General features: G+C 47.7%; 1 protein-coding gene across 2 annotated transcripts in view; it reads right to left on the minus strand.

Annotated features, from left to right (window-relative positions):
* The window catches only part of LOC119404945 (tyrosine-protein kinase transmembrane receptor Ror2), a 336,120-nt gene that overhangs the window by 23,415 nt on the left and 287,386 nt on the right, over positions 1-25,319 (minus strand). For both annotated transcript variants that reach the window (XM_049419130.1, XM_037671670.2), the window contains exon 4: positions 1,205-1,373. In XM_049419130.1, coding sequence (XP_049275087.1) covers positions 1,205-1,373 — 169 coding nt within the window. The remainder of the gene's footprint in view (positions 1-1,204; positions 1,374-25,319) is intronic.

Below are 25,319 nucleotides of genomic sequence, written 5' to 3' on the forward strand. Positions count from 1 at the left end.
TGCATACGGATCGTTATCAATTATTAACAAATAACAGTTACCTTGAACAAGAAGAAATCATCCCATAGTGGACGGGCGCGGACATAGAGGACGTTGCACTTCCCAACCTCTGTGACTACTGGGAACCTACGCATACTAGCAAACTAGCGCACAGTTAATGAGGTATAGTTCGGTTCGAAAATTCGTCCTAGCTACTTTCTCGCTACTTTGAGGCAAAGACTACTAGCTTCAAGCATGTACTTTATACGACGGCTTTCAGAAGCAGGAAAGCAACAAAAGATGTCCACACACAACACAGCATAACCAAAGTTGAAAGAACCGAAGTATAAGCGGGTGCTTTAGAGGTATACGCGCGAATATTACGGTGAAGTGATTTGAAAAAGTTGCATTATAAAAAGCGTCGCGTTCCCGACGAAACACAGCGAGTCTTAGGCTGCCGGCACTGTTCAAGACGTACACTTGCACTCAACGCGAATTCTCCACTGCGAGCGAGATGCTTTTTCTTCTTTTTTTTTTAACCCGTGCGAGCGCTGTTTTCGCGCCAACGTTTCTTCAGTTCGCCGATGTCTGATAACGGAGTGTGTTTCATAACGCGATGAATAACAGACTCGAGAGTCTCCGGATAGCTGCAATAGGATGCGCGAAATCGCTGGATCTCGGATTTCTCACAGCACACAACACGGCAGATAAATAACAGCTCCCGGCTGGTACAGTTAGCTCGTACGTGACTCCCAGATAAGCCAAGAAAGTGTTATACTTTATCACATATAAATATCACACTAGAGGAAACGGGAAGCGAGCCCAATTTCCAAGCACTCGCCTTACTTGGCAAATACCTGAGTGACGATTGGAGAGTATACGTCGGGCGCTCTTAAAAGAAGGTACGCATGCAAACTTTACAGGCGAGGCTATCTTCGTATTTAAGTCGCATAGTTAACAACACGCGTTCGTTTTCAAACCTTGCGCTATATCCAAACAGACGTGAGATTGAAGCTTCAATGCTAACAGCCAATACGGTCCGATACTACTATGCCAGAAACTGCCTTGCCGCTGGAAACCCCCAAAACCAAACGTTTCCTCGATTCCAATACCGAGTTGATTCGAGCACACCGTCGGTATACCAACACTGAACAGGTGAGAGAGAATTGATAGAGAGGCGTGCGCGAACGCAAAACAAGCATGATACAGCGCCACATCGACTTACCTGGCTGGAATCCCTCGACCTGGACGACGAACTCCCTGGCGTCGCTCACTTCGGTGCGGTTCTCCCCGACGACGTTACTCGCACGGCACACGTACGATGCACTCGCGGAGGTCGCATTGATGGTCAGCTGGGACTGCGACGTTCCCGGAGGGTGCTCGGCCGTCGACACCTGGAGGTGGGGAAAGCAAAGAGACGATCGCGTGTATAACCTCACTCACGGGCGCGCCGCCGAGTGCACGCCCACGACGCCATGCGCGCGAGCGATCGCAACGCCCGGGTGTGTTGGCGTTCGTCGTTAGCGCGGGCCCCACTCGCTGGCGTTTTCTCCCGTTTCGGGAGAAGCGACTCACTCTCCTTCCTTCGAGTCTCACCCTAACCTCTCCTGCTCTTCCCCATGCCCCTGTCACGTGTCTCACGCCGGAAGTTGCCGCTCTTCGTTCCGCCACTTATCATAAGGTGGCGCTAGGAGCGTCGTTGAATTGTGCTTCCCCCTGGCGGTGAACTCTGCAACTAGGCCCTCTAGTTTGGGAAGCGGGAGCTTTGAGCGACACACGAATTCCCAGAGGTTGAACAACGTGACGATAGGCTACGCGAAAAGTCGGGACCAAAAGGTAACGTTGTCTCCTATTGACGATAACGTTTGTACGCTGTCAGCTACCAGTCACCAGTCAAATGGAACAGTGAGCATGTAATTAAAGGGACACTAAAGAGCAATACGATTTTTCTCGCATTAGTAAAGTAGTCTTCCACGATACCAAAAACACCACGCTTGCTGCGAGAAGACGCTTAATAAGTGAGAAAACGCGCAAAAAGAAAATATAGGTGGCGACGCCACCTTGGAATTTCCGCACCATTTGCGTGACGTCACATATTTTTGACGGCGCCTGCTTGGGCCTGCGTAGTTCCTAATCGGTTAAATCGAAGTACATTGTCCTCTGAGGGGACCAGAGGCTTGACATAACGAGTTTGTGGAAATTTGTCGAGCCAGTGGTGCCAAAATTCGTTAAATGCTCTTTGAAATCTTTTACGTCACGAATTACAAAGTTCGGCGTGAAATTTAAAAATGAAACGTTGAACTTGGTTTTCTTCTCTAACAATAAAGCTGTGGTGGTGAAATAAACTACACAAGAGTTCTCCGAGCACACTTTATCAATCTAAACCAATTCATTGTTTCTCTTTAGTGTCCCTTTAAAGGGGCCCTGCAACACCTTTCTTAGTTATATTGGAATAGTCTCATTATTGACGTATGACTCTTCGCGAGTCATATGCCGCAAAAATTTTTCGAATCCGTCAAGTCTAAGTGGTGTTACCAAATTATAGAGATCACGTTCCGCAGCTTTCTCCCTCAACTCAACGCCGCGAGCGCAGCGCAGAGGAGCGAGGCGCCACCTAAGAGCGTCGGCGGAGTTTTTTTCTTCATTTTTTTCTCTCTGACGTCTGGGCGCAGCCACGTGGTCTGTGCCGCCACTTCCGGTCGGCTTGCGTCGTTCAGGGTTGCCAGGTTTGGCTACTTTGCGCCAACTTGGCTACTTTTTTAGGCCGGTGGCGGGAGAAAAATAGTCTTGGCTACTTGGCTCCTTTTTGGCTACTTTCTTGTCCCCTTGATTTGAGAAAAATTATCAATATATGGTGTCGTGTTCGAACATGGCAGTCAGAGCGTACTTCCAGCTCCGAAAGTTGAATTTTGCCCTTTGATTGCGCAGATAATGAATTTTAATAAAAGGTATGGCGCAGTCGTCTAAGTGGGCAAAGGGTCAGTGGTGGCGATAAATATAACAAACTACACGTTTATAACCTGCCAGTCAAGCAGGCCTCTCGCGCACACACGAAAAAAAAATGCTTTTGGATACCTGGCTTGGACTCAGCGAGAACTGTTGTATGGAGCCACATTTTACAGATCACCCATTGCTCAACGCGGCTTTTAACAACACTTGCAAATATGAACAGGAATCGAAAGCGCTCCACATTCAGGGCACTCTGTGGAATCTGATATCTGACATTTCAAGTGAGCACTGAGAAACCAGGACACAAGATTCAAAGGCGGCAACACAAGCGCTCACTAACAACAGTTGTTAGTGAACGCTTGTGTTGCCGCCTTTGCCTCTTGTCTTTTTTTTTTAGTGCTCTCTTTAGAATGTCGTACCATCTCGCCCAAAAAAACAATCCTTCTAGGATATCCGAAGAACTGCTTGTATCATTTCCTAAGCTTAGGTAAGAACGGCGACTCTGTATTTGTCATCACGTATGAAATTTTTGCAAAAGTGGCTTCAATTCATGCTTAATGGAGTAACTGAGATTTCGATCGCACTCATCATGCCGTAAACTTATTTTTATTGTCACAACTTCTAGTCACTTCAAGAAGAGTCATGCAAGACACATGGAGAGAGTCATTTTTTTAACAGCGCAAACACTACGTCATCATGCATTAAATGATTGCTAAAGTCAATAATTTATGCTAGAATCTCACAAATTATGATTTTGAATTGTTCATGCAGCACACATTTACATTTTCACTGAAAGGCTTTTGTGTTTAGCCATTTAAATAAAAATGTGGAAGCGGTTTTCACACATGCATGGCTACTTTTGGCTACTTTTACTGCCCTTAGCTCAAATTGGCTACATTTTGGCTAGTTTTTCCAATTTTCTGGCTATTTTTTGTCTTTTTGACCTGGCAACCCTGGCGTCGTTCTCGTCGAGCGGAGCCGATATCGCGCGTGCTTGAAAACTGCGCGTCGGTTTGGTAATGTTGGGTGTGCACCTCGAACGCCGTAGTGTTTTCATCGCTCTGCCAACCATGGAAGCAAACCTGCGCGCTCGTTTGGAACGAATGACAGCTGAGATCGGTTTCGGCCCATACTCCGATACACCGCCTCGTAAGACGGCACTGGCAGACGACCCCGAAGCGCCGCCATTACCGGACGCCAGCATTGTTATCGGAGACACGCTGCGCCCGTGCCTCGGTCGGTCGTGAGAACGTGCCGACGATGCAGTTCTCAGCTGACGAGGCAACACTCGAACGGCTGCCACTCTCAACGGAACCGGCGATGGTCAAAAGCACAGAAATATTCACGTTTTCGGCACTGCGCATGGCGAAGAAAACGGAACCACGCAACTACGAGCAGACGAGCTGTCGGTGAGACCGGAAGTGCTAATATTAATGTTTGTTCGGTGTTTTTAACGCGATAACAGAATATAAACATACATATTATCTACTTATTGAACTCAAAATTAACAACGAAAGTAACAATGAGGGTGTTATCGTGATTATAACATCAGCCAATGGTGGAACTGCCGACAATCGCGTCATATTTTGCGGACTAATACATCATTTGTCGAGAGAAGAGGGAGCGATTTTCAGCTGACTTTGAGAATTTATATGTTATTTAGTAACACATCGCCGGTGTCCATGTGAGTCGTACGTATTTCAACAGCCATCAGAGCTTCGCTGTGTGATAAGAAATCAAAGTACCCTTGTGTACTTGCCTCGCCCTGAAGACTGCTTTGTGACGTCGTGGTTAGACTGTGGCTAGCTAGTGGCAGCAAAACTTGTTAAACTTGTAGTTCCGTGGTCGGGCAATCACTAATAAACAAGCAAGCAGGCAACACGGGCTACAGCTATAGGAACAAAAGCGTTTTGGGCAGATTAGGTACACATGTCTATGCACAATGTCAGGGTACGGGCTTTTAGCGCGAACACTGACAAAAGGCACGCGTGGCAAGAGCCTGCACATTACGGCTTTGTGCACTTTCGTTTCTCCATTTCTTTTTTATTGCGACACATGCTTGCCGTAAATGCATAAGGTGTAGCATATGTGTGCTGCAAGGCCCGTCTTGTGTGCAAATGGAATGGAAACAACTTTATTGTGTCTTGCGTGCAAATTGAAGCAATGTTTCGCGGCATCCTTTGCCACGTATTCAATGATCACAGCTGTGATGTAGCAATGTAGAGGAGGCCGACTTGTATACTTGCGGACAACTTTTCTTGGCAATGAAGCGAAAGCTAGAGAGCCACAATGCACGTATCCTACCGCTAATGAATGTAGCCCCGCAATTGCGTCCGTATTTTCTGCGTGAGATATATGAAATACCCCTTCATTTTCTACATGTAGGTTTTTGAACCGGAACGCAGCGCACACAAGCGAGATATTGCATTTATTTTACTTTATACGTTGTCACTTTGCGTTTTTGCGTGCGTGAAAAAGTCGCGCCTTTTACCCGTACTTTAGACGCTAAGCAGCGTTTGCGTCGAAATGCAACGCTAGCCATAATTTTCCACGGCGTTACGACACGCGCGCCAAACCGGACTACTTCGCGTAGCAGTACATGTGCAGACACTCCGCCCCCGTAGCTTTCCCTTCATTGCCAAGAAAAGTTGTCCGCGAGTATAGTCACATTCTAGGCACATTCGTAGCTGCCTTCAGGGCCTTCAGAGACCGTTAAATCTGCACTACTCGAACGATGTGGAGTAAGCTGGCTAAGGCTCGTCTCCTCCCATATCAGGGCTTTTTAGCTTCGGTAGCTCCACAGTCACCGTGTGATGCAACTGTGACTAATCAACACTGCGCTCCTAGCGGTTTCGTCTACTGACGCACGCTGTGCAGTAGACCGCAGCGCTATACGAAGTAACGTGACAGGTAACGCAGTCAACGTAACAGCAATATTCGCCCTGTTCTGCTAGAAAATAAGATTAAAACGTGACACACCTGGCAGACATTAAGCAAAATAGCATAAAGCTTAAAAGCATAAAGCAAAACAGTTCTGATTGCCCCTTTAAATCGATGCAGAAAACCGAGTTTCGTTAAGGTGTGTGTGTGTTTATGTGTGCGTGTGTGAGTGAGTGAGTGAGTGAGTGAGTGAGTGAGTGAGTGAGTGAGTGAGTGAGTGAGTGAGTGAGTGAGTGAGTGAGTGTGACTTAGTGTGTGAGTGATTGTGTGAGTGAGTGAGTGAGTGAGTGAGTGAGTGAGTGAGTGAGTGAGTGAGTGAGTGATTTAGTACATGTGTGTGCGTGAGTGAGTGTGTGTGTGCGTGAGTGAGCGAGAGCGTCGTCATTCTCCGGGAGTATCATAATAACTTTCCATCTAACCTTCCAAGGCTGCGCGGGTGACTGTGACACATATACATCACAGCTGAAATCTCTGGATAATTTTTTGACCATGCAGGGTTGTTCAACATGCGTAAAAAGTTTGGCGCAGAAACGGTTTTGCCCACCGCTCTCAACGAATCGCGGCCACGCCGCTATCGTCACTCACACATGCGCGACCTTCTGCTCTGCATGAAGCGGAACTCGCAGGAAAGACTGGTGAAATAATACCAACAGGATTGTCCCCTTTACCAGTGTCAAACTTCATCTACAACGAAACCAGCTATGTAAAGAAATTATTGCTTACGTCAAGACTGCATTACAAGCGTCACATCGCAGTGACCTGTATAACGAAGTATTTTGAAGCACTTCTTTTAAGAGGCGTTAGACGGTACACTACGAAACTGCCCATACAGGCAATAACTCAATTTCCTAATAACCAGCTAGATGAATCGCTTGTAATCGTTTTGGCTGAAAGACCTGTCGTGTTTGGGGCGCACTGGCTACGTGGTCTTCTTCTGCGGAGCACGTGCGAAAGTCGCAGGTTCGATCCCGGCCACAGCGGTCGCATTTCGGTGGCGGCGAAATGCCTGCGTACTGTGCAATGTCAGTGAACGTTAAAGAACACCAGGTGGTCAGAAGTTTCCGGAGACATCCGCCAAGGTGTGCCTCATGGTGATATCGTGGTTTTGGCGCGGAAAACTTCAGATATTATTGCGAAGCACGTGGCCACGGGTTCGATTCCTTGCTACGAGGGCCGAACTGTTTCGATGTACCCGAAACGTACCGTAATGGCCCAAACGTGTCTCGCTACGGATGCTACGGACGTGGTATGCTCTCTGTACGGCGTTAGACGCGTTTAACCAGCACTTTGACTCTTGCAGGAGCGTCATGTGATAGCAAAACTGTATTGAACGTTTTCAATAGCGCTGTGTAACACTTCATTATTCTAAAACACACGTAGCGCACATTTGTGTGACAGCGGAACCGTGAAGGTGCTGCGGCGATAGATGTGTTTAGCATGACACATGCGTCCAAGCTTCGAGCGAACATTTACACTCACGTATTAAGGTGAAAGCCTTAGATGCCTAATCAAACGCGAAAACTGACCGTCGGCGTCAACACGAGTGGCGCAAGAAATCATCATCGCGTGATGACCTCACCAAATGACGTCATCACGACGTCACAGGTCGCCAAAATGTGTGACGTCACAGTGACGTAACGTGACGTGACGTCACAGTGATGACGTCATCACATGACATCGTAGCTTGGTCAAAGGTGGGCAGATCACGGAGGCAGTGCAAAACCAGGTTATAAGTGCCTCCAATCCTGGAGGCGTTGCAAACCACGTTAGGTGCCGGAGGGTTGCGGGGCAGGATCAATACATCGACTGAGAAGAAAAAGATGGCTTTCGCCTTCGAGTCGTCTTAGACGAACACGCTAGGGAACCTGCGAATATTTATTAACTTAACCAAGACTAACCTAGAGCTGCCGACATTTAGCCGAACGCCAGCCGACATTAGGCAGGGCTGACGTGCTGCTAGGACGCGAGTAAACACGGTAGTAGTCCGGGTCACCGCCGTTGACAAACAGCGTAGGGGAAAAAAGGGTTCGTTGAGATATGCCCTTGCATAGAATAACCCAGCAGGTTGACAGGAGGGCAACTAAATAGTCCACCGGGTCTCTTCATTCCCATCCGTTGTCCCCACCTCCTGCAAACTGTACATTCATTCGACGCAGCTCCTCAAGACAGTCGTCCCCTGCCGCACGTTCGCGAAGTGCACGTCGGCACCGCGCGGCGAATTCTGGTCACGTCCTTCCAATAGCGGCGGACGAGCGCGGTCCACGCAGCGATGCTTCCTCGCAAATTAAAGTAGCAGCTGCGCTCCTCTAAGAGGAAACAACGAAGGAACACCGCCATCCCTTCCTGCAGCCACCTCTTCATCGCAATCCTCCCGTTGCGTCCGAGGGCCTCGGATCAAGTCTTGCCCGGGAGGATAATTGATTTAAGTGTTCTCGAGAACGGTCCCGCGAAAAGACGCGGGCGGGCTTATACCATACAACTCCGTCTTCGCTGTGTTATATGTACAGTAAGTATACAAGCCCGCTTGCTTGCCAGCGCCTTGCGCGCGTGTGTGTGCGTCTTTCAAAGGCTTTGCGAGGAGGGGGTATATACATTGGAAAAAAAAAAAAGAAATGGCCGTTACGGCATCTGAATGATTCATGGGTTGCGTCGGGGGTTCTTCCTCGGAGGCCCGGGGTGAAGACAAGCGGAGGAGCAAAGACCCGCTGGTTCTTTTTTTTTTTTTTTTCGTTTTCGGACTGAATGCGTGGTGGGAGACAACGACGGGGACTTTGAGGACGACAGCGATGCCGATGCGGGATTTTGGTGAACCGGTGGTAAGCTTCTCTGTCGAGCACGTGCGAGGGTTTCGTCAGAGAAAATGAGGGCGATTGAAACTCGCGAATCAAAACCGCTCTTTTTGAAATCAACGTGCACCCGGTATATCTGCAGCTGCTACCATATCGTCTAAAGCTGAAGCTGTACCAGATGAAACACGTAATCTTCTGCTCAAACAAAGCGCGATGACAATGTCGAAACGCACCACCAGGGTTGCACCACGATAATACTTGATGCGGCATCAGTGCAACCTTGAATGACGCTGTGTTTGTATTATTGACGCCAAGCGACCACCGTTTTTCATTATTCATTTCTTAGTTTCGTTTTGGGTTAGGAACGACACACTTCAATTTATTCGCCTCTCAATGTCTTCAATTCAAATAGCTCACCCTTTGGCATATGTGCTATCTAAATAAAATCGCGCAGATCCTCCTAGAAATGAATAATTATTTCATTAAACTACACCTTTAGCACTTTTTAAATTGTTCACGAACAGCTTTGAGCTAGGCCACCATATTGTGACGGCGCCATTTCCATAGCACACTAAACTAAATAAAGAAATGTTTGGAAAGATGGAAGTGCTGCCGGTTAAACCATTTAAAACAATCGTAATAAGCTCCTTCAGCTCTCTCTGTTGTATTATTTCACCGGAATGCCACGTCTGTTTTCCCTACAGTCTCAGATTTAATAATGTCGTTTCTTTTCATTTTTTATTATCGCAATTTTATCTACTATCAACTACTTTCTCAGAGCTCATTCGATGCTCTGAGGCTACCCCTCCTTAGGGACTGACACTGCCAACGAAGATACAACAAATTACCTCCAAACAGGCTCAGCTATCGTCCAATGAAAACCTTTCGGCTTTCCAAAACGACCACTTGAATGCGTTATCCACCCATAATCCCTGGCAAAACACGAAATGCCGGACGCGCTAGAGACGCTTCGCGATCGCCCCCAAATGGCGACGAGAATTGTTTCCCGAACATACACGCCTGCGGGACGCTGACGTACTTGGCAGACGTCCGAATACATAAGCAATGAGCCTGAGCGCGACGTTTCCAATCTCTAGGGCCGTATCTCCGGCGGCATGCACTTTCCCTCGGACATCGTGAAACCATGGCCATACTGTGAGAGACACAACCCCCCCCCCCCCACACACACGCACACACATTACAATGGGACATGAATGCAGTCGAAGGCCGCAGCGAGGCGCCGCCGTTCCCTTCCCCTCTTATTCAGAGCGTGGCTGGGCGTCTTTGTGGCGCAGCAATCGTTATGCCGATGCACATTAGGGAGGGATGCTGAGCGAGGACACGGGCCGCACACAGTTTTTCGGATACGGGAAGGAAGGGTGGAGAGGGGAGAATGCCAGCGGTTTCTGTACTGATTACGGAAGCGCGGCGTTTGCGAAAGGAGAAAAGTGCGACTGCAAATGGACGAAGTTGAAGCAAGAAGATAAAAGACGTAAGATAAGCTGTCGAACGACAAGAAGATAAGAAAGCGAAACAATTGAATGCGGCGACAACGATCCTCCGATCCAGCGCGCGCTTGGTTCCGGAAAAGAAGTGGCCAGGTGGCTGACCAATGTGGTGATGTGCGGAGAGGAGGCTACGAGGAGAAGAGAACTTGTCGCCGCATAAAAAGCGAGAAAACGAGAGAGAAGATAGAGAGAGAAAGAGAGGTCCCAAAATGTGCAAGGTCACTACGAGCCATCAGGTAACACAGTGCACAGGGCAAGATGGGGAACAAAAAGGAACTACGTCCGACGTAAAATGGATAAGGAAAAGACGGGGGGTGGAGGAGCGTGTGCGTAAGAGCATGGGAACCGCAGCGTTTCTATCCTCCACGCACACCCCCTTCTTGCTCTAAGAGGCCAAGCCTGGGCGCGCGAGAAACCGTAGAAAAACGCATCGCGCTGGCGTGTAACCACGTAAGGAAAGCCTTAGTGAAGGAGAAAGAAAAATATTGGGAACAAAAACGGGAGAACGGGCACGACATGTGGAAGAAAGGAGACCCCCAACTGCGGAAATGGGGATGAAGGAGGAGGAGAGGGAATGGGGCCAAAAACAAGTAACATCGAGGACCCCGAAGCTTGCGAAAGAAAGGAGAGCGCGCTTGCTAAAAGATATCGACCTCTACGAGGCATCAGAGCTTGTTCGTCTCACCGGAATCGGGAACCCGGAAGCATAGAAGAAGATGAGGAAGAAGGGAAGTAAGGAAAAGGACGCTCAGGATGAAGAGGAGGCGCGCGGAGTACGCAGGCGAGGACAAGTTTGGAAGAGGATGCCGTGAAACAGGGTCGGGACAAAAGGCTCGGACATAAATAAACCGCGACGGGGGCCACAGAGGGAAAAGGAGGGGACGGCACTGCCGACGACAACAACGTCTCATGCGTAGCTCTCGCGCTAGGAGGCATTACGTTCGCGGCGTTCCAGGGTGGCTCCCCCGGACCTCGCATGGGCGGTACCAGCGTCCCAGCGTGTGAGAGCAAGATCAAAAGAAAAGCCAGCTACGATCGCTAGTTATACGAGATAAAAGAAACGACCAATCTCCCTGAGTTAGTACGCAGCGAAGGACCCGAAACATACATCAAGCAATATGCTATGCGAAAGGCACTCCTTCCACGTTGATAGAAATAAATGTATAGTTAAGAAGAAGATAGAAACATACGCGAGTACGGGGCTCGCATCTGAAAGTGAAGTCAATGCAAGTTTTAATCTCGCCATTTATTTAACCAAACGAAGCGACGCTAACACGGAAAGGAAACTGTAAGCTCAGCGCGTCACCCTGTCTGCGACAAGGAATTTCCGATGGAGCGATGTACCAGGTTAAATTACGCTAGTTGGGTTAGTTTGGTTTGCAATGGCTAACTAGTGGTTATTTTCGCCCGTGTGCATGTGTCTCCATTCCTGAGCTATATTTACAATCGATTTATACCAAATGTCCCAGCTTACTACAATTTTGCAGGTATGTTTTCACGATAAGTATACGTGAATACTTCACTTCACGCCCTTTAGGGATTTGGTATTTCGAATAAACCCAATCCTTATGGCCCGGGTGGTCACGCTCTGTGTAAGCCGACTAAAACGGGTACACTGCCTTTAGTATACTACGAAAAGTTTAACAACCCACATTCCCGAGTTCGCGGTGTTCCAGCAGGTCTATTTCACAATTTTCGAGCGTAAATATGAGCGGAATGAAAAAAAAAAGAAGTAAAGCGGTGTTTTCCTCATAAACACTCCTATTGCGGAAAAGCCAGCTTTACGTACTTCTGCAGAGCCACTTTCTCGAACGGGGGACAAACATCAAAGGGAACCGGCAACGCATTTTCTTCAAAAGTCACAAACCTAGAAGGGCAGTAACTGCGATGCCTTTCAGCGAGTACATTCTAGCACATAATCTTGCGAACTACCCAATAATAACGATGACACAAAGAACGCCATGTTTCCTTTCCTCTTTCACCGTTGGGATGGCGCCGGTAGCAATGCCCAGCGTATTAATGATTTTCTTTACTTGTTTTCTTTGACTTTCCTTGGCGTGCTACTTGCTATTTATAAGCCTTACTGAACGACTCTAATTGGAACGCCTTCCTGTGCGTGCGTGCGCGTGTGTGCGTATGTGTGCGTGCGTGTGTACGTGTGTGTGTGCGCGTGTTCGTGCGTGCGTGTGTGTTTGCGTGCGTGCGTGTGTTAACCTCCGTGCCTTTCCATTCTCTCTTTTCAACACGAAGCATTCATATAGCAAGTAAATCAAAATTTCCTGGGAATACATATCTCTATCAGACAAAGAAACACCATTTTTTTCGAGATGAAATTAGGGAAGAAAAAAGCCTGTCGTGACATATAAATATAAATAAGGAACATATAAATAAGGAAGCACGCGAATTGGGCACTAAATAAATATACAAGTCGGGACTAAAGAAATAACACGACCAAATAGGACGGTATTGTAGGGATATCATCCAGAATTGTGACGTCATAAGCGGAACGCGAGAGTTCTTTGACAGCTGCGGTCGTGAGCTAGCGATATGTTATACAGGGTTACAGGATGTGCTGTCACGTGTAGTAGGATGACGCCGCAAGCGGAGGTCTATGACGTCATAGGCGGAACGCCAGGGTCCTTTGATAGCCGCGGTAGTGAGCTGGCAATATTTTAAACGATATGTTTTCAGTGGTGCAGTATACGATATTTGAAAGCACTGACCACAAACTGCGAGCGTGTTCTTACCGTGTTTAAAAGGGCTGTACGATATGACATCTAGAAGCTGCGGGAAAGAGAAGAGACTGCGCAGAAAAGATGCATTTTCCCATTGCAGCATCTTCGTCTTCGCTCCACTTCAGCGCTTCCCTTCGAACCAGGCAGCCCAATTCTAAACCACAACAGCATCATGTGCAGACAAGCTTACCGAGAACAGCCTCGTTAACCCGCCACGGTGGTCTAGCTGTTTTTTCGACCTCCTAGCCATAATAGTCATCGTTGTAAAACAGCAAAAGAAACGTGCCTAAGCGCAACGCCCATTCTCAGACACGCACGAGCACTTGGAACACACGACCACTGATTCGGTAGATTCCGATGCGTATCAAGAATCTCACTGAGAATCAGCTGGCAAGACGGCATGCGTAAGACACCAGACGCGCGGGACTATACGGCGATGCACGCTCCGAGAAAAAGAAAAAAAAATGCCCGAGAGAGACAGATGTCGCCTGGGGACCGCGAGTCGCCGACAGACACATCGGCGACAGACGCAGCTTCGGCGGGCGCGGCGACCATAACAAACCCCCTTATTCTAGCTACACGCCGAGACCGCCTCGCTCTCCTCAGGCTAAGCGCCAGACTCCTCCGAGACGCCGTCGCGCTTCCTGTAGCTGGTGGTCCCTCTTCTAAGCTGAGACGCCGATCAGGAAGAAGCGGGCATTCCCCCCTTCCAACACTGTCGTCCCTGGAGCAAACGGTTCCCTTCAGCAATTTGTCTTCATTTGAGCGAGGAGGAAGATGGAGGGCGAGTCTTCTTCACCGTTTCATCTGTCTATATGGAGAGAGAGAGGAGAGGGAAACGTCGTAGCCGTCGCGAGCCGGAATCCATAGCCCCCGAACTTCGGGAAAAGCAGGATCTGACACCGAAGCGAAGCAGAGGAATCGGAGTGGAGCATTCAGATAAGGGGGGCCGAAACCGTTCATGGACGCCATTTGCAATTCAACCTTTTCGCATAAAAGAGGAAGAAGAAGTGAGGGACGCCAATCGACAGCTCGGAATAAAGAGAGATGTTGGGGGTTGAGGGGAGTGCTTCTCGTAAGTACGTCGCACACGAGGGCGTGCTTTACACGGAAGCATCGCGTGCATGGCATCAGTGAGAAAGCTGCTTTCTGGGTACGCGAAATGAATTTGCGCGGCCTGGCGCTCCTAGACGGCCACCGATACGACCACGAATCATTGCCGCCTGGACGGCTCGTCAACAGACGAGAACTTTGATTCCTGTTTATGCTTTCCCGCTTCATCTCCTTTCCTTTTCGTTTCTTCCTTTGCCTATGTAAGCGAAAATCGCGTCCCGGGTGACTGAATGCACGGTGATTCGCGCAGCCTTCGCGAACAGAAAAAAAAAAAAAGCTGACATAGCTTACATAAGAACGCCGCATTGGCTGTACAAGCTTGTTTTTTCACGATGACTGCTGGCTGTAGAGAAAGGCCGCCGTAAAAAAGAGGCAGCGGGACGATAAATGCGCAGAAAAGATGGCCGCCCTTACTGCGAGCGCTCGTATAAGTCTCGTCTTCTGTTCGGAATTGCTAAGCAGGCGAAAAAAAAGGAAGATAAATAAAAGCTGCACGGCAAAACGACGACGCGGGGTCTGCGCCTCCTTCTAACATGAATGGCCCTGCCGCCGGACTGGGCCGAAATCTGTGTACATGCATATGCGCCGATATTTTCCGAGAAAAAAAAAAACGATAAATACGCGCCCAACGAGAAGCGATGAGCTTCGTGAAAAAAAAAGCGATGGACAGATGAAGCTAGAGGAAGAAAGAACAAGACGAAGACAAAAGGAAAACCCACCCTCAGCACAGCAACGACGGGCCGGAAGAGAAAAGGCCCGGCTAGCATCGTCTATCTATCCGTCTATGCCTTAGCCTGCCCTCCCTTCGCGATCCAGCAAGCAGCCGTTGGTGCGACGGTTGATTTATAACCGTGGATTGTGGGTTACGGTGGTTCTTATAGCTGAAGCTATGGGTCTCGCGTACGGCCAATGGCGTAGAGGGCGATCCTTTACGGTTTTCCTTCTTAGTGAGCTTTCCCTCTTTTTGTTATTGGTTTAGTCTGATCACATCCCCTGTGTTTTCCCAGTTTTTTTTTTTCTCTTGTGGAGAACGCTGAGGATGGTTTTCAAGCGCTTTGTTCCTGTGCCGGCTTCGACACGAGATACGGGTCAAGGGAGCCTTTCCTTTAAGAACACAGTCTGCGCTAGCTAGCAAGAAGAAAAAAAAAGAACAAAGTAAACTCGCTTGTTGACGACAGCCCGTAGTAATAAGGAAAAATGGGATTTCGAAAACACGTTACAATCGGACCACAATTTGTAACTCGAGCATATGGGATACGGTTCACTTTACAGACGCGCACAACAGGGCGCAGCATTTGTCACGCAGCTCTGACGTCGAGGTTTATTACGTCAGAGCCCGCCGCGTTTTGCTCTCGCGCCGTAAGCGTGACGTAATTCGATTTACTGCGCGTTACACGCAATTTACGAGAGCTCGTGAAGTCCTGCCAAGTTTCCGTGAGCACCGTAACTGAAGTTGACCTCCGCCTCGGTGCGCGACAGACAACAACGGGTGAACAGTCCGTCGCTCCCGCGAGACGTTCTCGTGCGTTATGTCAGGGTGTCGCGCATTTCTTTGCGCACTGTACATTGCTACTGAAGCAATGTGGTCTCCTTGGACTCACATGTGCGGGCGTCGACAATTGCCTGTTTGCGACCGAGGAGGCGGGCTCGACTCCCGGCCGCGGCGGCCGCGTTTCGATGGAGGCTAGATGCGAGAACACCCGTGTACTTCGATTTAAATGTGCGTTAAAGAACGCCAGGTGGTAGAAATTGAACGACAGTGGCCCACCGCGGAGTGCATTATAATCACATTGCGAGTTTAGCACGTAAAACCCCATAATATGATTAAATAAATATTGTGGGCGTTTTTGTTTATAATATACCACTGTTCCTCATCTGTAGCCGTCATGGTCTTTTTCCTCCTCTTCATCTTGATTATCGTCGCCGATGTTCGCTGCGGAGTTCTTGAGCCAACAGCTTTCCCAATTAAGGCGTCATATGTGGTGGAGGTGCGTCGTATACGTTCTTTCGAGTGATCTTATTCAGCGCTCGATAGTCGACGCAAAAGGCTATGGCGTTATCCTCCTAATTAATCGATGCCATTTAGTTAAGTGCCCTCGGCGCCCTGAAATTGCCACTGGTGTGCCACCATCATACTGTGAGAGCCTACTTACCGTGAGACTTTCGTAGTTTTTTTTTTTTTTTTACCACCTGCATTCGGAAATGACCACATGGTCTGCCTGCTACAGCGTCTGTCCTTTCTTCGACGATCCCGGCCGCAGAGGTACACCGAATGCAGAAGCGGACCATATGACACAAGAGCTCGCACGTCTCCTTTTGTATTCCGGAGAACGAAAACGTCTCACGATAGATGGAACACGATATCTGTCTCCGGCAGCAGAGACAGGATGCGCACCCGATGCCATTCGCCGTCTCGCGCTTTGATTCCTGCACGCCGCGGACGGATGGTATTGCTACTATTGTAGAAGCACGCATAGAAAGCAAGGACGGCGCGACGTGAAAGGACACACGATCCTGTATCTCCAGTCTCACTCGGCTCTGTCGGCATCGCCGTATTGTCGCTAAAGGATGCGGCGAAGACGTTTGCTTTTATCGTCGAACAGGCGGAGTACACGTGTACGAACTAGATCTCTCAATGTCATTGTATGCGGTCGGGATTGGCTGCCAACGGCGTGCGGGACTTCACTCCAACAAGGCCTCCAGCCTTGTAAAGTTAGGTCTGTGGTCCACACAACCTTTCGCTCTTTGGCTTTACGCAAGAATCGTGAACTGTAGAAACCTATGTAAATTACTTTGACGCAATCAGGCAAACAAATGTACAAGGAAAAAAAAAGCAAAGTGCGCAGAGCGTTCTCGCGTGCCAAGAGAAGTATATACTGCGGAAGTACACGCTAAGAAAAAAAAAAGAGAAAGAAAAACGAGTACGTGTTACTCTTTACGGTAAGTCCTGACTTGCCACGCATATGACTCTCTTTTGGGCCTCACGACTCTCCGAAATGAGTGTAATTACCTCCGAAGAGAGTTCACTTTATAGAGAGACATATACGTGGGAACTCACGACTCCCAAAAGAGAGTCAAAGAACTCCTTCTTTTTTCTTAGAGTACGTGCAGCGCTGGTAATTCTAATGTCCCTTTGTTCGACCAAGGCAAAAAGCAAAAAGGTCAGCAAGACGAGCGTACGGGAATCACTGTTAAAAAATAATATAAAATAAAGAAGGGGTGTGAGCGTGTGTGTGTGTGTGTGTGTGTGTGTGTGTGGTGGAGCGCAGTCCAGTAAAGACATTCGTGAGATGGCGAAACGGCAACTGCAACGACATCACTATCACGCATACGTTTGAAATATGCAATGAATTTCTTTTTCCATGAAAAAAAAAGGACACTCCGCGAAAAAACTGTTAATTCGTACTAATTTCGGTTGGATAAACGCCAGATGAAATGTTTGCACAATTGCCCAGGAGGACGCGCGCGTTTTCATTTGCAATCATGTTCGAGTAAGCCAGACAAATCCCTCAAGTTGCGTTAAATTACTCTGTTCAAAATCTGCTGCTGTTTTTGAGCTTATTGCGTATTCAGTTCTGTCAACCGCCCTTTCCAGGCTTTCGCGTCAGTCTTAAACGATAGCACTTTCATCCTTGACTATGCATGAAAACGCTGTCACAAATGTTTTTGATATTTGACTGTCTGTTGTGCTTTAACAACTTTTATCTTTCTTTTTTTTTCAGTTCTTTTCCCCCGTTATGGCAAGAGGAGTAGCTAGTGCCCATTTAAGACACCACGCGGCCTCTCCTACAAACCAAATCGATAAAATGAGAGAAAAAAAGAAAGAGCAAGGAACTTTGAATACCGATTAGCAAAGAAGAAAATCTGCAATCTCGCGTATCGAGGAAATCCGAAGACCGTTGGCGCCAGTTGGTCCGTAGAGAAGGCGTACTCATTCTAACTGGCTCCTTCTCTCGGGAAGAAAACCGAGACGTGAGATAAATACACTGTATCCATCGGTCGGTCGTCGCTAATAGCCGCTCTTTCTTTTTAGCTCAAGTCTTCCTCGACGAGTCGACGACGACGTTCTTTTTCTAATCGCAGAGGCTGTGACCCTCACTCGCACCCTCGGCCGACTACTTCATATCCAATAGCAGCAGCAACAGCATTAGCGGCTGCGAAGGCTCCGTTGGGCCAATCGCAAGGCTGCGGCTTTCTTCATCAACGGGACAATCATCGATCCGCGAGTGTTCCGCCTTGGTCTCTTATTAATTCTTTTTCTTTCGTGCGCGCCCGAGGCTTTTCTGTTCACTTCAGCGTTTCTTCGTCGGCGTTCGCCTTTCCTCCATGCTTAGACACTTAGTGGTCCTGCATTTATGCGTGCGTGTTGCTGGCGTGCCTACTATGACGATGCTGAGAGAGAGAGGAAATAAAAAGTGAGTAAGAGAGAGGCGAACGAGAGAGGGAAGGAGGGATCGAAGGCAGAAAAGGAGGGAGGGGAGACCCCGTGATCAAGAATTTATTAACAGCCGAGACATAGCGATAGAGAAAAAGATATAAGGAGCAAGATTTTGTACGTGTGTTTGAAAAGCTGGGAGAGCGAGTGATCGCGAATTTATTAACGAGCGAAGCCAGAAGAGATGGAGGCAAAAAAAAAAAAAAAAAAAAAACAAGGAGAGCGTGGATTTTTCTCGCGGGTTCCCGCACTTGTGGGTTTTGTGGCGGAACGAACAGCTCGGCGCCGGCCAGCGCCCGGGGCTTTACGCCTTACGCTGCGTCTCGGTGTGTGCCTTATGTAATATACGTGACCCCTCTTTCCTTCGCGGGGCGAAACCGCGAGCTCCAAAGTGCCTGATAGAAGAAACGAAAATTTGCTTTCCCCCGATTAGTCTCGGAGACCTCCCCCCGCGAAGCTGCATTACGCTGAACGTCTTTTCCTGGCGACAGCTGCGGTTCCTCGGGATTACGCGCAATGTTAACGGAGTTCGTCTACGGCAAAGTGGTTGCAAAAGCCGGAGGTCCACAGCTTCCTAGTGCCTTTCTTTTTCTTCTTTTTTCTTTTTTAACGAAACGCAGTGCCGCGACACTCCACTGGACGACTGGGGAGCATCTGACGTGTTATCCGAAGGTTGTAGGTTCGGTCCCTACCGGCGGGAAAGTTGTGTTTTCGTCCAGTTTAATTCCTTTCCATTACGTCATAATTACCACACTACAGTTAAAAGGATACAAACAATGTTCCCCTGTATTTTCCTTGGTTTCGTTGTCTGTTGGTTTCGTTAGGTACTGGTAGACTCGTGATATTTAAGCTCATGATAGTCTGGTTTGTTGCTGCTGTTTGCCCATAATATGTTAACAAGTACGTGCACATTTGAGTACATAGAAGGTAGTCGCATAGTGCATATCAGGAAGAGAGACGCCGTCGCCATCGCTAACGTGTCATGCGCCAGATTCGGGCTCATATGTCGGCCCTGTGTTTATCTGTGTGCGGAGGAACGGCTGCCCTTAGAAGCTAAATAAAGATTGCGGATTATGATGACAGTGGACGTTTGCCAAGTCCCGAAGTTGTGACAGTGGTTTCCTCAGAATACAGTGTAAACCTTCCAATGCAATCCTCGTCACAGTAGTCTGGAAGACGATAAGAAACGTGGTAAGGAGCATGATGATAGTATTAGGGTAGTAGGAGAGCAACACGGCAGCATTAGAAGCATTAGTGTAGTATTATATAGTGTAGTGGGGAATCGTTAGGGTTGTGCTACCCAGTAGGGTAGTAATAATGTAGTGGGGAATCATTAGGGTTGTGCTACCCAGTAGAGTAGTAATAATGTAGTGGGGAATCATTAGGGTTGTGCTACCCAGTAGGGTAGTATTAATGTTGTGGGGAATCATTAGGGTTGTGCTAGCCAGTATAGGGTAGTATTAATGTTGTGGGGAATCATTAGGGTTGTGCTACCCAGTAGAGTAGTAATAATGTAGTGGGGAATCATTAGGGTTGTGCTACCCAGTAGGGTAGTATTAATGTTGTGGGGAATCATTAGGGTTGTGCTACCCAGTAGAGTAGTAATAATGTAGTGGGGAATCATTAGGGTTGTGCTACCCAGTATAGGGTAGTATTAATGTTGTGGGGAATCATTAGGGTTGTGCTGCCCAGTAGAGTAGTAATAATGTAGTGGGGAATCATTAGGGTTGTGCTACCCAGTAGGGTAGTATTAATGTTGTGGGGAATCATTAGGGTTGTGCTACCCAGTATGGGGTAGTATTAATGTTGTGGGGAATCATTAGGGTTGTGCTACCCAGTAGAGTAGTAATAATGTAGTGGGGAATCATTAGGGTTGTGCTACCCAGTAGAGTAGTTATAATGTAGTGGGGAATCATGAGGGTTGTGCTACCCAGTAGGGTAGTATTAATGTTGTGGGGAATCATTAGGGTTGTGCTACCCAGTAGGGTAGTAATAATGTAGTGGGGAATCATTAGGGTTGTGCTACCCAGTAGAGTAGTAATAATGTAGTGGGGAATCATTAGGGTTGTGCTACCCAGTAGGGTAGTATTAATGTTGTGGGGAATCATTAGGGTTGTGCTACCCAGTATAGGGTAGTATTAATGTTGTGGGGAATCATTAGGGTTGTGCTACCCAGTAGAGTAGTAATAATGTAGTGGGGAATCATTAGGGTTGTGCTACCCAGTAGGGTAGTATTAATGTTGTGGGGACTCATTAGGGTTGTGCTACCCCATATCCAGCTTTTGTGGACACATCACAGCCAGCGCCCCTGGTGGCCCCGGCGCGAAGCTAGCGCGTTTTCAATGGAACTGGTGAGTTTTTCCCGAATAATTAAGTGTAGAGGGAGTATGTTGAAAAACGCAGACCACAGAGCGCTTCTGGGAACCTAAACGCACGAGAGGACTGCAGCGATCATGTTGCAGTAAGCTTCAATTTTGTTCCCAGAGCAGTTAAAGATTGTACAATGGGAGTCTATGGAAACGGCGAAAAAAGTGGCCCGTTTTTCAAGACAAAAACGGTCACTGTGGTAAAACTAAGCAAGTTATGTTAATGGTCAGGAAATCATATGTAGTCCTGACACTCAGCTTTCGTTTGAAGCCATTCTCAACTTTTCGCAATTGGCGTAACATTGTTCCCTAACGCGTTTTTTGAAACGCGGTCCTTCAAATGCTTGTGGTATATTGATAAACCCTTGCTTATCACCGGCGGTACGGTGACGTCCGTGGCCGAGTGAGTTAATCGTTCACTTTTAAAGCGCGACATCACCGCGCCGTCATCGGTTCGATTCCTAGCGTAAGATAAGCTGTTTTTTTTTCCAACCCGTGACTTAGTTTCACAGCATCCCTCAAGATGTCGCCGCAGAAACAAAAGAGCTTTCGTTTCGGTTTCGGTTTTTGACTGCAATGTTGAGCTGCCGTTTCCCTTTCTTTTTATTTTATGACTTTTTTAGTGTATGTTTAAAAACTCCACACGTATCAGATCGTTCAGATCTACATTTGTAATTCTTACTTTATCCTTTTTATAAACGTCCTAAGGAACAGAACGAACGCTCAAGTTATGGTGAACAAAGCTCTTTGGAACTTTCGTACGCGTATTATGGTGGAAACTTATTTCTCCGTTCTCATGATTTCGTTGTTATATTGTGAGGTACCTACAATTCAGCAACGTAAAGGAAACGAAGTAAGCTTAGAAAAGCGAGGCGTAGTAATGAAATGACAATGTTAGACGTTTTTGCAGTTGCTTTTTAATTTAGGGCTAAGGCAAGTGTCTGTCGTAATCTTAACGAAAGAAGGGCAATCGTTCGAGGGATTCTTTTCCTTGTTAGACACAACTAATGAAACGAACAGATCATTACTCCAAGCAAGGAATAGGAAAGATTATTTGATTTTTTGTTTTAAGAAATCAAAATCGCTATCTGGATAGGCATCAGCGGACGGCTCGTATACCTACATGCTGCGCTCTCAACGCAAAGAGACTGTGCGAAATCCCCTTTCCCACCTGGAGTGGCTGTCTTCTTTTAAACTGCCATTTTGCAGAGTTACGCGAGGCTAGATCTAGGAGAGTTAGCGTCCAGCCTTACTTCATTTGTTGCTATCGCACTCTTTGCATCGCCCTTGCGGTCAAACTGGGATTTTTATTCACCTCTCGTCGTATCTATCGTCCTACGTCAAGAGAAAAAGACCGGCATGCCTTCTCCTTTAACATCACAAAACACTGTGCGCTGCATCGGATAGGTCCGTGTGGATCAAATTTTTGTGGTAGTCCAGGGACTGGTGTTGCCATTTACGAAACGAAAATCCTGTGATTCAACCGCTTTTCTCAGGCACTCGCAGCCGACCTCAACGTACCGCAGTCATTTTAAACATCTATAAATAAAAATGTGCGCAGCTTGTACTAGTTGCGTAAGGCTGGAACCGACAACGGAGCTAGTGTTCGATCTAGCTTCTAAGGTTTTGCTAGTAACACCAAGCTTTTGCTAGAGGCGCAACGTTTTTGCTAGTAGTACTATGATGTCGTTAGGCTTGGATCGTCTATTCTTCTCAGGTTTCGGTCGGTTCCCCACACTACGCACTTGTTGCGTGGTTTTGAAGGGGAAATGTCGCGTCACTAGTAGTTACGTGATGTGATTTTAGTCACGTGAGAGAGAAAGTACATGTTTATTAGAGTCCAGTGCAGACGCTGAGGTTGCTCCGCGCCACCCGGTTGTTCCGAAGTTTTTGGCGCCAATACGTCACGTCAGTAGTTACGTGACGTTACGGGATTTTAGTGGCGAGACTAATTACTTCATTTTACGTGATTTTAAGTCACGTGACTAGTTGTTACGTGATTATAGTCACGTAAGGAGATGTTGTGCGATGTTACGTGATTTTAGTCATGCGATAATTGCAGGCCTGGTGTACAAAAATTGTAGTCACAGGAAACAACAACCCATCATCGATATCACATATGTTTCACGATCACGAGAAATTAACTTTCATTGCTCAAAAGAGCAAGCGAAGCTGCACTCATGCACTTTTTTATCGCGTTTCAAAATTTCTTGGTCTTCTACGATATTTCTGGAATTTCTTGCATGCTTCACTTGCTCTATTCTTTTTTCTTTTCTGGTGAAAAGCGTATATATATGGCTGTAAGCTTGAAAATATAGCCAGTTGTAAGTTCAGCGCTGTGTGTGTGTTCCAATATCATCCTCGTTTCTTACGGTGTGAAATATCGAATTATGCTCTTCAGCGCATTTTTACAGCGCAAACAGAAACAGCCGTTTTCACTTTGCATTCCGTTCCTGCTCTTTGGAAGGTAGGGACACTAGCAAGAAGCTTTGCAAGGAGCGTTTGACCGTAAGATCTTGATAATAGCTATCGTATCACGTGCCAGCCGCCGCGCGCTGTGGCTGAATGGGTTGATCGTCCGTGCTGGCTGTTCGCGCGTAATCGCTAGGGCGCGGCTTCGAATCAGAATGCGGTCTTTTCTTGCTCACTTTTCTGTCTCTCTCAGAATTGCTTAAGTTTGCCGCGGTGGTACAGCGGTTACGGCGCTCGGCTACTGACCCAAAGGGCACAGGTTTGAGGGGGGCTCCAGCATTTTCGAACGAGGCCACATGCTAGAGGCTCGTGTACTTGGTTTTAGATGCACGTAACGAACATGAACTGGTCGAAATTTCCGCAGCCCTCCTCTACGGCACGACTCATAAACATATTATGGTTCTGGCACGTAAACTCCAGCAAATTTTATTACAAGTGCAATGCTACTGAATGTTTAGTTCTTGTTTTCTCGCTGGACCATTTTACCCAAGATATTTGCTGCAGTTTCGGTTTCGCTTCTGTAAATGGAGCAAGTAAACTTCTCATGTTTATTATTTATTACCACGCAACCCATTACTTAATAACTATCAAAAGGAACCCAGATTTTAGTTAACCTCAACCATAAGAAGGCAATACGCAACGAAACCAAGGCAAGCATGAGGGCAGCCATTTACAATATAAGGAAGCGTTTTGAAGAAGTACTCTACTATTACTGACAGACGCAGAAACGTAAGCAGGAATAGTGCAACCAACGCAAAGCTTGTATTGTCGAATTGTCGCCTTTTTTTTCTAAGGGAGCAGCGTTCTCTGCTTCTGGAAGTAGTGCCGCTCTATTGCATTACATTTACTACCCCTCCGAAAAAGAGCCACCCTGGCTAATTACGGACAGCTGCACAGTGACAGCGAAGCTCTATCAGGTCCATATGCAGGATCTCATGCCTAGTTATTTGATTACAATAAGTCTCAAGCGACTTGACAACGTATATCAAGTACGAGGTTTGCTAGAGCACGCGGTACGGGCCGTGGTACTTCGGAAGAAGCTTCATAGACCGACCGGGGCCACCTAGGAGTCCAGAGCCCAGGCCCGTAGCTAGGGGGTATGCCCTAGGGGCCCGCCTCTCCTCCCAAGAGTTTGACGGAGGGGGTGTTTTACTGACAAGAATAATGAGAATAGGTATTTTTCTCAGTCAACGCCTTCAGCAAGTGCCCCCTCCACCCCCCACCCCCTCGCCCTTCGCTGACTGCCGCAGGCCGGCGGCGACGGCGGCGGGGACTGGTGTGCGCGGAACAGACGGCGAAACTGTAGGCAAGCAGACGCAGAAACGCGACAAAGCGCGGCCGCGCGCCGTTGCCATGGCAACGACGGAGAGATCTTCCACCGGCTGCTTTGCTGCTGGCTTGCGTTTCCTTTCTTGAATTCTCAGCGCTTGCCACTTTCCTATGAAGAATGCTGTCTCACGTTCATAACGTGCATGCCATTCGTGACCTGGAAGTGCCGAGCGCGCGGCGATAATGCAATCGAGAAGCATGCAAGATATCAGGACTATTTTTGTGAGGCGAAACGACACCCTTTCAACACGTTCTTTAGTGTACGCTGCTTTCCTGATCGGCATAGGCAATTTCATCGCGAATATCAGCAGATGGCACACTGCCTTTGTCGTTGTAGCAACGCCACTTTACGCACTTGTAAGAGTAATCACTAAGAGGGACGTTCAGGCATGGACACATGCATTTCGTCTATACTGCTGACTTTCCCGGAACAGATGCTCATGTTAGCAGCAATTACAACAGAGCGAATGAAAACAGCCAGGAAGAAGACTTCAATACTAGCAAGCGCTTTTCGCACTACAGTTCTGCTTACCGATTCAATGAGCCACATATTCGATGCTCACTAGATTGTCCTCCTCACTGTGTCACAATAATGGGTGATCAAGCTATACGAACAGATCAAGCTCGCCTTGTTTGTTCGCCTCAGGTTTATGACTAACGTGTCGCTGCTGCACCATATATATATATATATATATATATATATA

This window comes from Rhipicephalus sanguineus, chromosome 9, assembly GCF_013339695.2.
Source record: "Rhipicephalus sanguineus isolate Rsan-2018 chromosome 9, BIME_Rsan_1.4, whole genome shotgun sequence".
NCBI lineage: Eukaryota > Metazoa > Arthropoda > Arachnida > Ixodida > Ixodidae > Rhipicephalus > Rhipicephalus sanguineus.